The 14,016-nt window shown below is 40.6% G+C and overlaps 1 protein-coding gene across 50 annotated transcripts in view; it reads right to left on the minus strand.

Moving 5' to 3' along the window:
* The window catches only part of TRDN (triadin), a 165,881-nt gene that overhangs the window by 89,905 nt on the left and 61,960 nt on the right, over positions 1–14,016 (minus strand). For 32 of the 50 annotated variants that reach the window (XR_015948959.1, XR_004692212.3, XM_088666076.1 and 29 more), the window contains 2 exons: positions 13,622–13,801; positions 7,401–7,460 (listed from right to left, as the gene is read on the minus strand). The exons of 9 other annotated variants lie outside the window; for them this stretch is intronic. Coding sequence is in view for 38 of the 41 variants with exons in the window: in XM_088666076.1 (XP_088522202.1) it covers positions 7,401–7,460; positions 13,622–13,801 (240 nt within the window). In the remaining 3 variants the exon portion in view is untranslated. The remainder of the gene's footprint in view (positions 1–7,400; positions 7,461–13,621; positions 13,802–14,016) is intronic. 9 more of the 50 variants (XR_015948960.1, XM_088666084.1, XM_088666082.1 and 6 more) reach the window with 2 other exon arrangements.

Genomic DNA, 14,016 nt, shown 5'->3' on the forward strand with positions numbered 1-14,016 from the left:
GGCCACACTCTTTATAGAAATAACTGCACTGGGTTCTAGTGGCTTCTAATTCATTGGCAAACTTTATGGTTTGGAAGCAGAACATTTGAGGAAATCCTGTTTCCATACCAGGTCCTCCCCCCTGCTATTCTATTTATCAGAGTTCCTCTTGTGTGCATCAGCATTCCCAGATGTATGCTTAGCTGAGACCAGAGAGAAGGTCTATTTAGTGACTGCACCGACTTTCCACCGGATAGCTAAAACCTATGTAGGAGAAACAGCAAAGAGTCTTGTGGCTCCTTAAAACATTTTTTTTAAAGGCATAAGCTCTTGTTGGTTTCATCCCATGCATGAAGTATTAATTGGCAGCTATATTTAGGAAGGCTTTGGGAATGCTAACAGTTTAAGATTCTGAACTGATTTGTGTTTTAACTTGCTACATTGGGGCTGTTTTTATCTCATGAGGATGTCTATTCACACTAATGGCTACCTTTTATCTTGTTTGTACTCTGCTGCTTTTTCTCATTTTGTTTTTCACTTACTACTGTTAGCAGGCAGCCTTGAGAGGTGGGCTATAAATGTTTCAAACAAAGAAATCTTTGTCAAAAAAGATCTTCAGTGCAGGGCGTAATATGCGGAGATGTTTCTTTGCCTGAGCTCCACTGAACTGAATAGGAGCTGGGTGCAGTTCTGCTACATTTCAATGGGATTTACGCAGAAGTACTTCCTGACAAATTGTGATCAAAAAAGGGTTGACACGAAGTAAGCCACTTTTTGATTTTTTTTGCATAACTGAATAGAAATATAAAGAAACGTCTCTGGTGCTGGCAATTGTAATTACAGAAAGAATGGTTCGTGATAAATAATACCTGATTAGACTTAAATGATTCAGTGATTAAGTCTTAATTTTCTATGCTTCTCCTAGAATGTGCTTGAAATTATTCTGTATTATGCCTTCCCTTTCAGACAGATTTAAGAATGTGCAGAGAAATGATCCCAGCATGGTATCAAAAGAGTAAAAGACAAAATGTCAAACCAACAAATAATCCCCAATTTTGTAATCTGCATGGGCCATCAAATAAATGAGAGCTTTGGCAAGGATACTGGAAAGCCAGTTAGCAAAGTCTCATTGGGATTGGGAAAACCTGGGTAGAAATCTCAGCTCAACCATAAAGTGATTTGGGTGACCTTGGGCAACTCACCATTTCTCTATCTAAAATGTTTTATGTGAACATTAAAAAAAAAAAACCCCACACAAATTACCCTGACCTTCTTGGTGATACAGTGGGATACAAATGTAGTGGCTAAACAAAAAAACTAGGGCTTTGCAGTGATCACAAGATGTATCTGTAGCATTTGGAAGCAGCCCAACATGTTTTAGATCCACAACGTGTAATTCCAATTTTATTTGTTACTCAGGTCTGAATATGATCTGGAAAATCTGAAGCTTTGTTTCATTCCTGTTACCTATAATGAGGAATCTCCTTCATGGATCACTGCCTTGCGTGGTGAAGGGGCTTGAATAACTCAGAGAAGCTATGAGCCGTGCAAGGCCACCCAAGATGGACAGGTCATAGTGGAGAGTTTTGACTAAATGTGATCCACCTGGAGCAGGAACTGGCAAGCCACTCCAGTATCCCTGCCAAGAAAACTCCATGGACAAAAACAACAGGCATTTAAAAGTTATGACGTTGGAAGATGAGCCCCTCAGGTCGGAAGGCATCCAACATGCTACTGAGGAAGAGTGGAGGACAAGTACAAGTAGATTCAGAGCTCAGAAAGCGGCTGGGCCAAAGCCAAAAGGTCACTCAGTTGTGGATATGCCTGGAAGCAAAAGGAAAGTCCAATGCTGCAAAGAAAAATATTGGTTACAGGTAGGTAGCCGTGTTGGTCTGGGTCGAAGTAAAATATAAAAAAATTCCTTCAGTAGCACCTTAAAGACCAACTAAGTTTTTATTTTGGTATGAGCTTTCGTGTGCATGCACACTTCTTCAGATACCAATATGCACATCGTGTGCATGCACACTTCTTCAGATACCAAAATATTGCATAGGAACGTGGAATGTAAGAACCATGAACCTTGGTAAGTTGGATGTGGTCAAAAATGAGATGGCAAGAATAAATATTGACATCCTGGGCATCAGTGAACTAAAATGGACGGGAATGGGCGAATTCAGTTCGGATGACTATCATATCTACTACTGTGGGCAAGAATCCCATAAAAGAAACGGAGTGGCCCTCATAGTCAACAAAAGAGTGGCGAAAGCTGTACTGGGATGCAATCTAAAAAAGGATAGAATGATCTCGATACGAATCCAAGGCAGACCTTTTAACATCACAGTAATCCAAGTTTATGCAGCAACTACTGGTGCTGAAGAAACTGAAATTGACCAATTCTATGAAGACTTACAACACATTTTACAAATGACACCAAAGAAGGATGTTCTTCTCATTATAGGGGATTGGAATGCTAAAGTAGGGAGTCGAGATAAAAGGAACAACTGGTAAGTTTGGCCTTGGAGTTCAAAACGAAGCAGGGCAATGGCTAATAGAGTTCTGTCAAGAGAACAAGCTGGTCATCACAAACACTTTTTTCCAACAACACAAGAGACGACTCTACACATGGACATCACCAGATAGGCAGCATCGATATCAGATTGATTATATTCTCTGCAGCCAAAGATGGAGAAGCTCTCAGCAAAAACAAGACCTGGAGCTGATCATCAGCTTCTTATAGCAAAATTCAAGCTTAAACTGAAGAAAAGAGGAAAAACCACTGGGCCAGTAAGATACAATCTAAATCAAATCCCTTACAAATACACAGTGGAAGTGAGGGACAGGTTTAAGGATTTAGATTTGGTGGACAGAGTGCCTGAAGAACTATGGATGGAGGCTCGTAACATTATACAGGAGGCAGCAACGAAAACCATCCAATGAAAAGGAAATGCAAGAAAGCAAAGTGGCCTAACAGAAGCAGATGACATCAAGAAGAGGTGGCAAGAATACACAGAGGAATTTTACCAGAAAGATATGGATGTTTCGTATACCCCAGGTAGTGTGGTTGCTGGCCTTGAGCCAGACATCCTGGAGAGTGAAGTCAAATGGGCCTTAGGAAGCACTGCTACGGTAATAACAAGGCCAGTGGAAGTGATGATATTCCAGCTGAACTATTTAAAATTTTAAAAGATGATGCTGTTAAAGTGCTACACTCAATATGCCAGCAAGTTTGGAAAACTCAGCAGTGGCCAGAGGATTGGAGAAGATCAGTCTACATCCCAATCCCAAAGAAGGGCAGTGCCAAAGAATGCTCCAACTACCATACAATTGCACTCATTTCACACGCTAGCAAGGTTATGCTTAAAATTCCACAAGGCAGGCTTTAGCAGTATGTGGACCGAGAACTCCCAGAAGTGGAAGCTGGATTTCCAAGGGGCAGAGGAACCAGAGACCAAATTATAAACATGCGCTGGATTATGGAGAAAGCTAGAGTTCCAGAAAGACATATACTTCTGCTTCTCTGCCTACGCAAAAGCCTTTGACTGTGTTGACGACAGCAAACTATGGCAAGTTCTTAAAGAAATGGGAGTGCCTGATCTGTCTCCTGAGAAATCTCTATGTGGGACAAGAAGCTACAGTTAGGACTGGATATGGAATAACTGATTGGTTCAAAATTGGGAAAGGAGTACGACAAAGCTGTATATTGTCTCCCTGCTTATTTAATTTATATGCAGATGACACAACCTTGATGGCAGAAAGTGATGAGGAATTAAAGGAATTAGCAGAGGCTTGACAGGCATATGTCAAGAATGCTTTGATGGTGTTTCCTGCTTGACAGGGGGTTGGACTGGATGGCCCTTGTGGTCTCTTCCAGCTCTATGATTCTAAAGAAACGTTTAATGAGATTGAAAGAGGAGTGCGCAAAATATGGTCTGAAGCTCAACATAAAAAAAACTAAGATCATGGGCACTGGTCTCATCACCTCCTGGCAAATAGAAGGGGAAGAAATGGAGGCAGTGAGAGATTTTACTTTCTTGAGTTCCATGATCACTGCAGATGGTGACAGCAGTCACGAAATTAAAAGATGCCTGCTTCTTGGGAGACAAGCAAAGACAATCCTGGACAGCAGAGATATCACCTTGCTGAAAAAGGTCCGTATAGTTCAAGTTATGGTTTTCCCAGTAGTGATGTATGGAAGTGAGAGCTTATCACCGAAGAATTGATGCTTTTGAATTATGGTGCTGGAGGAGACTCTTGAGAGTCCCATGGACTGCAAGAAGATGAAACCTATCCATTCTGAAGGAAATCAGCCCTGAGTACTCACTGGAAGGACAGATCCTAAAGCTGAGGCTCCAGTACTTTGGCCACCTCATGAGAAGAGAAGACTCCCTGAAAAAGACCCTGATGTTGGGAAAGATTGAGGGCACAAGGAGAAGGGGATGACAGAGTACGAGATGGTTGGGCAGTGTTCTTGAAGCCACCAACATGAATTTGACCAAACTGCGGGAGGCAGTGCAAGACAGGAGTGCCTGGTGTGCTCTGGTCTATGGGGTCACAAAGAGTCAGCAACATAATGAGGAATCTAAAAGCAGCTATAAGCCTTTTTTTGTTTTCACATAAGTGGATAAAATGTTAGGCAAAGTCCCCCCTCCCCGCCCCCAGTGAATTACGGTAAACCTGTAGGAAACATCAGTTTTAACTTACAGTCTCTTCACAGATCTCTCACATGCCTTAGAAGCACCTCTTATAACCCATGTCTAACTGAGCCAGGCAGTAGCTTAACATGGAAGAATTTAAGTGCAGCCTCGAGCCTATTCATTTACACTGACTGCAAGAAATCAAAGTCTGCAACACTCTCCCATGGCAGGCAGCAACTCAGATTACTAGGAACTGAATCACCATGGGTAATTTTAAGGTCATATGAAAACTGAACGCTAAATGAAATGTTTCTTTTAGAAGCAAACAAGGGCACATGTCAAATGTACACATATACACATTTGTTGTAAGAGAGCCATATATTTTTCTTGTTGGATTTGTGTGCACGACAGGCAGAAATTCAACAAGGACCTAGGAGAGGGAAGGAGACCATGATGTGATTGCACAGGAAACCAAATGATTACAGGTGAACAAACCTGTTTTCTTTTCTCCATTGTAGCTTTTGTGCAGTCTCAGATATGAGCTATATCAGAGTAGCATGCTTCCTTACCTGAAAAGTGAAGTAGATAGCTTCCCGAAGAGAAAACATCAACATTATCTTGTTGCGTAGTTCCTCTCAAAGACAGCAGAAGAGGACCATTGGACGACATTATTCACATTGGACATTCTTTTACTCTCCACAAAGGAGGAATGGTAAGTTAATGGATATTTGATAAGAGAAGGTTTCTGCTTCTCTGATTCTGAGTTGATATTGGAAGACACGTCTTTCAAACCACCACCACCACTTCCCCCAGTGCTAAATAAGATGCTGAATGTTTTAGGTAGGAGGAGAGTAGTCTTCTGAATGCAAGTGAGTGAAAGTCTTTGTGTCATTTGGAAGGGTGGTGGTGGGAGGAAATCCTGTAAGACAATGTCTTGCAGGTCAAAAAAAAAGTTGTATAGCAAAATAAGATGTCTCAATACATCCCATGAGAAAACCACTGTAGCCTGACCTTGCAATGCAAAAGCTAATTGAGGTGTTTCAGCATATTTTTACAGTAATTTATCTGGGCTTGACTTTTGGGGTATTTTGCATTTTCAGAATTCTGTTAATATATTGGCATCCTTTATTATCTTTTATTTAATAATCTATTTGCACTATTTGTTGTATGCTACCTTATACTTTTCTTTGAGGGGAGAAAATATAAAAGAACAAGACAGTGTAAAACAAAATGCCAGGTTGTATCCTTCTGTATGTGCAACAGAACTTCCTCTCCAGCGCCCTCCCCCCAAAACCCCCAAAATGTCTCCATAGGGTTAGGGGAGGAAAGTAAATGGAAGTCCTGTTGCATGTGTGCAGTCTTGGATAAACCACTAGAAGGAATTTCTTTAACTTCTTTAACTTCAGTTTTTACACAGCATGAAGAACTGTGAAATGTCTATAGTACAAAAGCAATACATTTAGGAGGCATTAATTACTGCTAACTTGGTAAGAATAAATTAGCAAAAATAAATGGAGGAATCTACTGTAATGGTGGAAGTAGTAGTATCTGGGTCCTGATAAGGTGGAACAAGTCACTTGATTTTTGCCAAGATTTGGGAGCCTCACTTTAGACACCTGGCTCTGACATTTTTGGCTTCAATCCTATGTACCTGGGAGCCAGCCCCACGAAACATAATGGGACTTAGTTACTTCTGAGCAAGCATGCACAGGATTGTTCAGTTTGGCCAGCTTTCTGTGGAACAGACATTCAAAAGTGCCATTGAAATCAACGAGACAAGTAGCTATGCTGCTCCTGGATCATGAATAGCAACTGTTTCACATCTAACAGCTACATTTATTATACAAAGGATCTGAGTGGTTTTCAGGTTTCTTGAATAATTTTCTTCAAATTTTTTCATTGAACAGTTTCCTAGAACATATTCAGTGACTGGGCATACCTTCTTTATAAGTGGTAATGGCTCAAAAATCAAAATCTCATAAATGGGTGTTTTGTCTAAAGATTATTTATATTTCACATGGGCAAAAAGGCAGATTCTTTCTTCGCCATTCATTCTGGTGGTAAGCTCATCACAGGATACAATTCATTCATTGATACATACCCTACGCCCATGTTCAAAGCTGATGCCTGATGGAAGTTTCTAAGAGTCTGGCATTCACTTGATGCCTTCAGTCACCATAAGCCTTTAAGTTCACTGACAGCTCCAGCAATCAAAACCATCCTAACCAGCAACCATCACAAATTAACAGCAGTGAACATTGGAGTGACATATGATGAATACACTCTTTGTGCTGGATATCCTATTCTAAATTTTTAACAGATGTGTTTCATATGAATGATTAAGATCTGAATGTAACAAAAGGAGTAAGCTTAAATATGGTGGGCTTTTTCATTTTCTTTACACTTTTGAAGATGGCATAAAGAAATTTAAACCAAACCACCTCTTAACTTTACACATCTATCCCATCCTTTCTATGGCATAAATGCATGCAAAAGATATAAATTCCACACCAATGGATGGTTAAGGCAAATGGTTTAATTCTTTCTTACGTTTCCCCTGGTGTCACCTTTTAAATTGCCATTAATGTCAATGCATGCAATTATAGAAAAGAGCATTAGGAGCTTTAATAATATAGCCATTAGTTGATATGCTTTATTTAAACTCCGTTTGCACAGGCTTCATTTCCACTTTTAACAAATGAAAAAAGCACACACATTCCAGGAGCACAACAAAGCAGAAGCTCTCAACAAAACAGAGAGTGCAATGATAGAGTTCAGTTCAAGTACCTGTATACAAATCCCCGTGCGAAAACATGTCAATCATATAACGACAGAATGCATATTGATCTAGCAGAACAGAAAGGGGGTGGAGAGTAATAAGACACAGTTTACAGGCCTTTTCCAGATCAAGCACTAAAGAGAGAGCTTAGTACTAAAACAAAACCTTTGCCAGTTTTTCATCTCCTGCTCAAAGTAATCAATAACCAAACAGGTGGTGAAATTCATGTTTCTGTTCCTTTTTTGTAAAAAAAGAAAAGAAAAGAAGTGAGCTGCCACAGGAAATGCCTTCTGACTTTCTGCACAATGACCCCCTGTTAGCTCATTGCATCTAATCATGTAGATGCCAGGACTAGATTTCAGAGGCAAATCTCAAATACAGACAGATATTCTTGCACACTGAGGGTGCTACTAGTTTGGAAGGCCCCACCACAGCCAGGCTGTTAAGGCAGGGGACTTCTGGCCCAGGGAACAAATGCTGCTCACTATTTATCTGGCTCTAGGGGTTCTCACCAGGTCACACTCATTACTGCCCCTGCAGCACACCCTTCTCCAGTTCTCCTGCCTGGCTGGAACATGTCACTGAACTGTCACAATGCATCTTCTGTTTGCCTGGATGGAGAGATGTATGTATGGAACCTCTGACTTTTTATGTGGCTGGGCAATAATCTACAGTACAGAGTCACATCTGTTGCCCCACCCACCAGTGGCATGTGGCCCTCCGAAGGTTGCCCAGTATGGAATGCGGCCCTTGGGTTGAGGAAGGCTACCTACTCATAAGGGAAATAAAAATGGCCTATTTTGAAATATCCATGGGACGGGTTAAGGATAGTTCCTCACACTTACATTGTGACTTATGTTACTGTAAGCAACTTTTTTTATTTCATTAACTAATGACTTTGGCTATGCAAACATATAATATTGTTCTCTCTCTCTCTCTCTCTGTGTGTCTCTCTCTCTCTCTCTCTCTCTCTCTCTCTCTCTCTCTCTCTCTCTCTCTCTCTCTCTCTCTCTCTGTGTGTGTGTGTAAATGGGCAAGTCAATGTAGAAAGCCAGACAGAGCCCTGTGCTGGCATTTGCTCACATTATAAACTGGACCATGACATTCTGTGGACTGTGCTTCTCATGTTTTATATACAGCTTCATATACACAAATGCTTGCTCCAGTGCAGAACGATGTGTTAAGAATGTCACATTATTGTATGTTACATGCTATTGTTGCCTGATACTCATATGCCGGGCTAGTTTCACTGAGCTGAAGAAGAGACCTGGCCATTTCCAGTATAATATTTTAAGTAAGTAAATAAATATGCAGGCCAATGCAGAACATCAGGCACACCATCATTTTCATTCTACACAACACACACGGATTCATCAATGAGTATGCATGTATGAAAGAATGAGAAGAACTTACTGATTCAGCAGGGAGGTGGGATGGGAGTGGGAAAGGATGCAGTAATCTGAAAGTATTTTTCAGAAAGCTAGCCAGCCAGCCTGCCTGCCCCGAAGTCTTAGATGAATTTTGCCCTAGCATCAGTGGACCCAAGGCTTCATGTGCTACCTTAACGCTCCTGTCAATGGTCTGATTCATTTATCTAGCAGTGATAGGTGACAGTTTTGGAATCAGTAATGACCATTTGGCTGTCAGCAGGGTTTGCAACTGACCATTTCAGAATAGTTTCAGTTTCCTCCTCTGCTAGAGCTAGCAGCTTCCCCTTAGGCAGAATTTGTGATCCAGTAATATATTTTCTAAGCTAAGTTATGCAAGCCACTAAAAATTAAGCGTTCAGAGATGACAGAAAATTAACCGCATGATAAATTCATGTAACAGAAGCGATATATTACTGATTCTAATTCATTTTCATTTTTCATTCAATAAAACAATATGGGTTTGATGCAGATTTAGTTATGCTTGCATCCAGCCCTGTATTTTTTCAAAAATAAAAATAATCTGCAGGTGCTACAAAATAAATAAACAGCTGTACTCAAGAGATGGAGAATTCTGGATGCTTAACTAAAGAATTTAGGTCAAGTTTATCTTTCTGAGCTATCACAGTTCCAGAAGGAATTTCCATTAAGTACTACTTCTGCACCAATCCCACAACATAGAATTGAGCTTCAGACAGCATAAGTAAAGCTTTGTGAATCACCTCCTGTGATACTAATCTGGAATAAGGATGTGTAAAACCACTGCCTTTAGTACCACTGATTTGTTTGAAGGGGGGACTGTGTATTAAACAAACAAACAAACAAACAAACAAACCAAAGAGAAGTTGCACACATTGTGGCAAAGGGCTGGTGCAGGCTTGTTCATATTTTGCATGCACTAATGCATCTGCAACATTTATTTAAAATATTTACACCCTGCACTTCTGATTGCTCACATCATGACAGACATATCCAGTGCCAATTTGCAGTACCTCCTCCTCCTCCACAGGATTTAAGGAATAGCAGTAAATCTTATACACTTTACAGTGGGTCCAGAATTGATACTATATCTGCATGTGGAATCTGTTTTGGAAAATTACCACAACATTTGCAATCAATAAAGATTATTTTGTACTATCAGTTTTCTGACACAGCATTAAAATGAATGAAAACTGTGAATCAGAAGCTTGGGGTGATTTCTAATATTTAAGCACACAATCTAAATGACATGAAAGTGCCTGGGGGGGGGGGGCAGGAATCCCCATGTTTTGACAAACATTAAGTCTTAGATTGAAAGCCTGCTATGGAAGCCCCATTACGTCCAATGGCTTTCAAGTAACTGTGTGTAGGATTGCAGCATAAATGCACTTGCTCATTAGATGCAGCATAAATACATTTGCTCATTTCTTCTGAACCCAGAAGGAATGCCAGTGGAGTCAACAGACACCCTCGTATTTAATTAATTTTATAAATAATAATAGATTTGTAGAGTTGGAAAGGACCCTGAGGTTCATCTAGCCGAACCTCCAGCAGTGCAGGAAATCTTAACACATGGGCCCTTATCCAATTTGAAACCATACCAGATCCAGCTTAGCTTTACAAATATGCTAGAAGGTTATAGCACTTAACTGCAATAACCTCTAAGTGACTTACAAAGATACAGTCATACCTCGGTTTAAGTACGCCTCGGTTTGAGTATTTTCAGTTTAAGTACTCTGCGGACCTATCTGGAATGGATTAATCCACTTTCCATTACTTTCAATGGGAAAGTTTGCTTCAGGTTAAGTACGTTTCAGGTTAAGTACAGACTTCTGGAACCTATTACACTCATACCTTGGGTTAAGTACGCTTCAGTTTAAGTACTCCAAGGACCGTCTGGAACGGATTAATCCACTTTCCATTACTTTCAATGGGAAAGTTTGCTTCAGGTTAAGTACGCTTCAGGTTAAGTACAGACTTCTGGAACCAATTTTGTTTGTAAACCGAGGTACCACTGTACAATACATAAATAAATAAATATCAGTTAAAACTACAAAAACAAACTTAAGTTAAAATCCCTGCTAGAAGTATTCTGTAGGCACCACAAATTCAGTAGGGAGAGATCCTGTTTGACCTCAGGTGGAAACGAGTTCCATAAAATTGGACCCATAATACTAAATGCATGGCTCTTAGTGGGTGAAAACTGTGCATCTGAGCCACAGCATTTTGCACAGAGCCTCGCACAGAGCACATTGCAATAATCTAGTCTTGAGGTTAACTGAGCCTTGGTGTCCTACAACTCTGCAGGTACATTAAGCCATGACAGAGAACATTAGGCTCAGATGACCTGTCATATTCATAGCCCCATCTAGCCATCTCTCACACCAGTACAAATTACTCAAGCTCACAGCCCACAACCCTTTTTGGTATGAGCACTGGACTTGTGCCTCCATATTTCTATATGAAGTATCTAAGAAAAAGACAGGCATACTAGTATAGTTCTGGCTGGGGGTGGGGTGGGCTATGGAGAGGCAGTAAGAATGTGGCCATGTTCTCCCTCTTTAATATACTTTCTACAATAGTGCAAAATATTTCAAATAAAAACAACATTTTGCAATGTTTGCCTCATGTGCCACAGCTAAAGATTCATGTTAAGCAAATTCATCTTCTGGAAGTAAATATCCGTGATCCTAGGAAGAAATTTGGAACTGAAAAGCTAAGGTTTTTTGTCTCAAACCCGAAACCTGCTGGAATTTGTGTTGTGCTCTTCTAAACTATGGTAAACAGAACAATTTTTATAAGTGTTGTGCGAATTTTATTCTCATTTATACCTGTTATCTTTTCACAACTAGTCATGCTGATAATTTCCAAGGAAAGGACAATTCAGGATTGTGGGACCCTACACGCCATGCTTTCCCGTTATTTTTGAGCAATTATTTTTCAGTTCTTCAATGACATGGAAACTGCAACAACTTACAAATCACAAAGGCCAGGATGCCTAGCTGCACAGATAAAAGACGTTAACTAAAGACGGATGCTTGTAAAGACGGATGCTTGAGAAAGACACAAAAAGCACAAACAGAAGCCTAGTGGGGAATTTTCAATGCTTTGAAACATATTAATCCAATATATTAATAGCACCTCGTTCTTTGAGTGTGAATACCTATGCAGCCAAAACAGTAATATCCATGCATCAGAGGAGGGACTGAAAATTTGAGGAGATCCTAAAGTCTGCAGAAGTACAAAATATATTTAGGAAAAAAACTAAGTAGCCACACCGAAAACTGCTTAATTAGGATTAAGCATTCTCAGTGGGATGACAAGAAAACTGGTGAGAAGAGGGAATGGAATGGAGAATCTTGAAAGGGCACGGCTGGCCGGCTGGCATCCTGAACAGGAGTTAAGGAATGGAATGGGTGGTCTGGCTGGAACTGGCCAGTGAAGTTGCATGTGGCTGAAGCTGGCAGGAGAGGCTAACCTGAGAGAGACGTCACGGGGCACAGAAGAGCAAGGTAGAAAATGGAAGCTAGTGGCCCCTCTGTTGGGGAAGCTAGTGTACTGTATCCAGCAATCATTCAAAACATAAACATAAGTTCATTCTGCACAAGAGGGAAGAATGGTTGGAGAAGGGACCCTTGTCTTTGATGCTGATTTTAGCCCCCTTAACTCAGGGAATGCCCACTCACCAGAGACACATTTGTAAACTTCACTTGTTTCATATTAGATCAAAAGTAAAGGAGGCTGGTTTCCTAATTGGTGATGTAGTTTATGAGGGAGGCCCTCTCTCTGCTGAAAGGTTTCTAATTCCTCCAACTCTCCTGATTACTCTATGCTCTCTCTCTAGCACCTACACAGCAACATGAGAAGAGACCTGCTGGTTCAGGCCAATGGCCCTTCTAGTTTAGCATTCTGTTCTCCCACACACCAGACACCCATGGGAAATATGCAAGCAGAATACTTGAGTGAAGCAGAACTCTCCCCATTTGAGCTTCCCACTGTCTGGCATTCAGAGGCACACACTGCCTCTAACAGCAGAGCTAGAACATAGCCACTGTGACTAGCAGTCACGGATTGCCCCATGCTCCATGAATTTGTCTAATCCTCTTTTAAAGCCATCCAAGTTAGTGGAGATCACTACCTCTTGTGGGAGCAAATTTCATAGTTCAACTATATTTTATCCATCCTGAATCTTCCAATATTCAGCTTCCTTGGATGTCCCTGACTTCTTGTATTAGGAGAGACAGAGAAAAAACTTCTCCTTACCCAACTTTCTCTACATCATACATAATTTTGTTGACCTCTGTCATGTCCCCACTTATTCGCCTTTTCTCTGAACTAAAAAGCTCCAAATGCCATAACCTTTCCTCATAGGGGAGTCAAGGAGATGTCTGTCACTCATGCTGGTGAAACAGTTCAGGAGGAGCAAGGAGACCCACAAATCTTAAGAGAGTGGAATATTATATAGATGGACTGATGACATAGCTCCTTCTTTCAGCTAAGACTAAAGCCTTTCACCTCTTCGGTCTTATATTGGGAAACCCTTAGGAATGGAAGATGTGTTCCGTAAAGAAACATGTGGATTGCAGAAAGAACCGATAGAGGAGCAACACATTAGCCTTCCCAGGCATTTTGGTTTCATTTTCATTTCAGATGTGCTAGAATCCAATGCATTCTTATCAGTTTTCATTCTCATGTGTTAGGGGTAACTCTCTCCTTTTTTTAGGAGTACGTGTATGTATCTGGACTACTTTTAATTCACTGTCTGAATTTCTTTACCCATGCACTTCAGAGGTCCTCTGCTGCTGTCTGCTAGCATTGTTTACCTTTCTTCTCAGACTTTTCTGTAACCACCAGTGCTGTCTCTTCCTTTGCTTTGACTTTGGCAGGCGCAACTACCTCTGCTTTGGTTTCCTTATGTTTCACTCTTTCGGGTGCCTTGGGTTCTGGTTTTCTTTCCTTCACATCCTTCTTAGCCTTGTCTTCAACCTTTATGCTCTTCTTGTCTGCAAGAAATGTATTTGCAGTAGCTCTTATTGTCCATGCTGATTTATAGTTTACCGTTGATTTTGTGAGTTGCATGTTGTTATTTGTATTTAAAAAAAAGAAAAATAGTCCCCAAAGAATTTTAATTATTCTCAACAAACTCCCTGACATATTGAAGAATAAGGAAAGGAAATATCTTTCAGAGCAACTTCCCCTCCTTTTTTTCTTGTTCAAG

This window comes from Zootoca vivipara, chromosome 3 (genome assembly GCF_965207765.1).
Source record: "Zootoca vivipara chromosome 3, rZooViv2.hap1.1, whole genome shotgun sequence".
Lineage (NCBI taxonomy): Eukaryota > Metazoa > Chordata > Lepidosauria > Squamata > Lacertidae > Zootoca > Zootoca vivipara.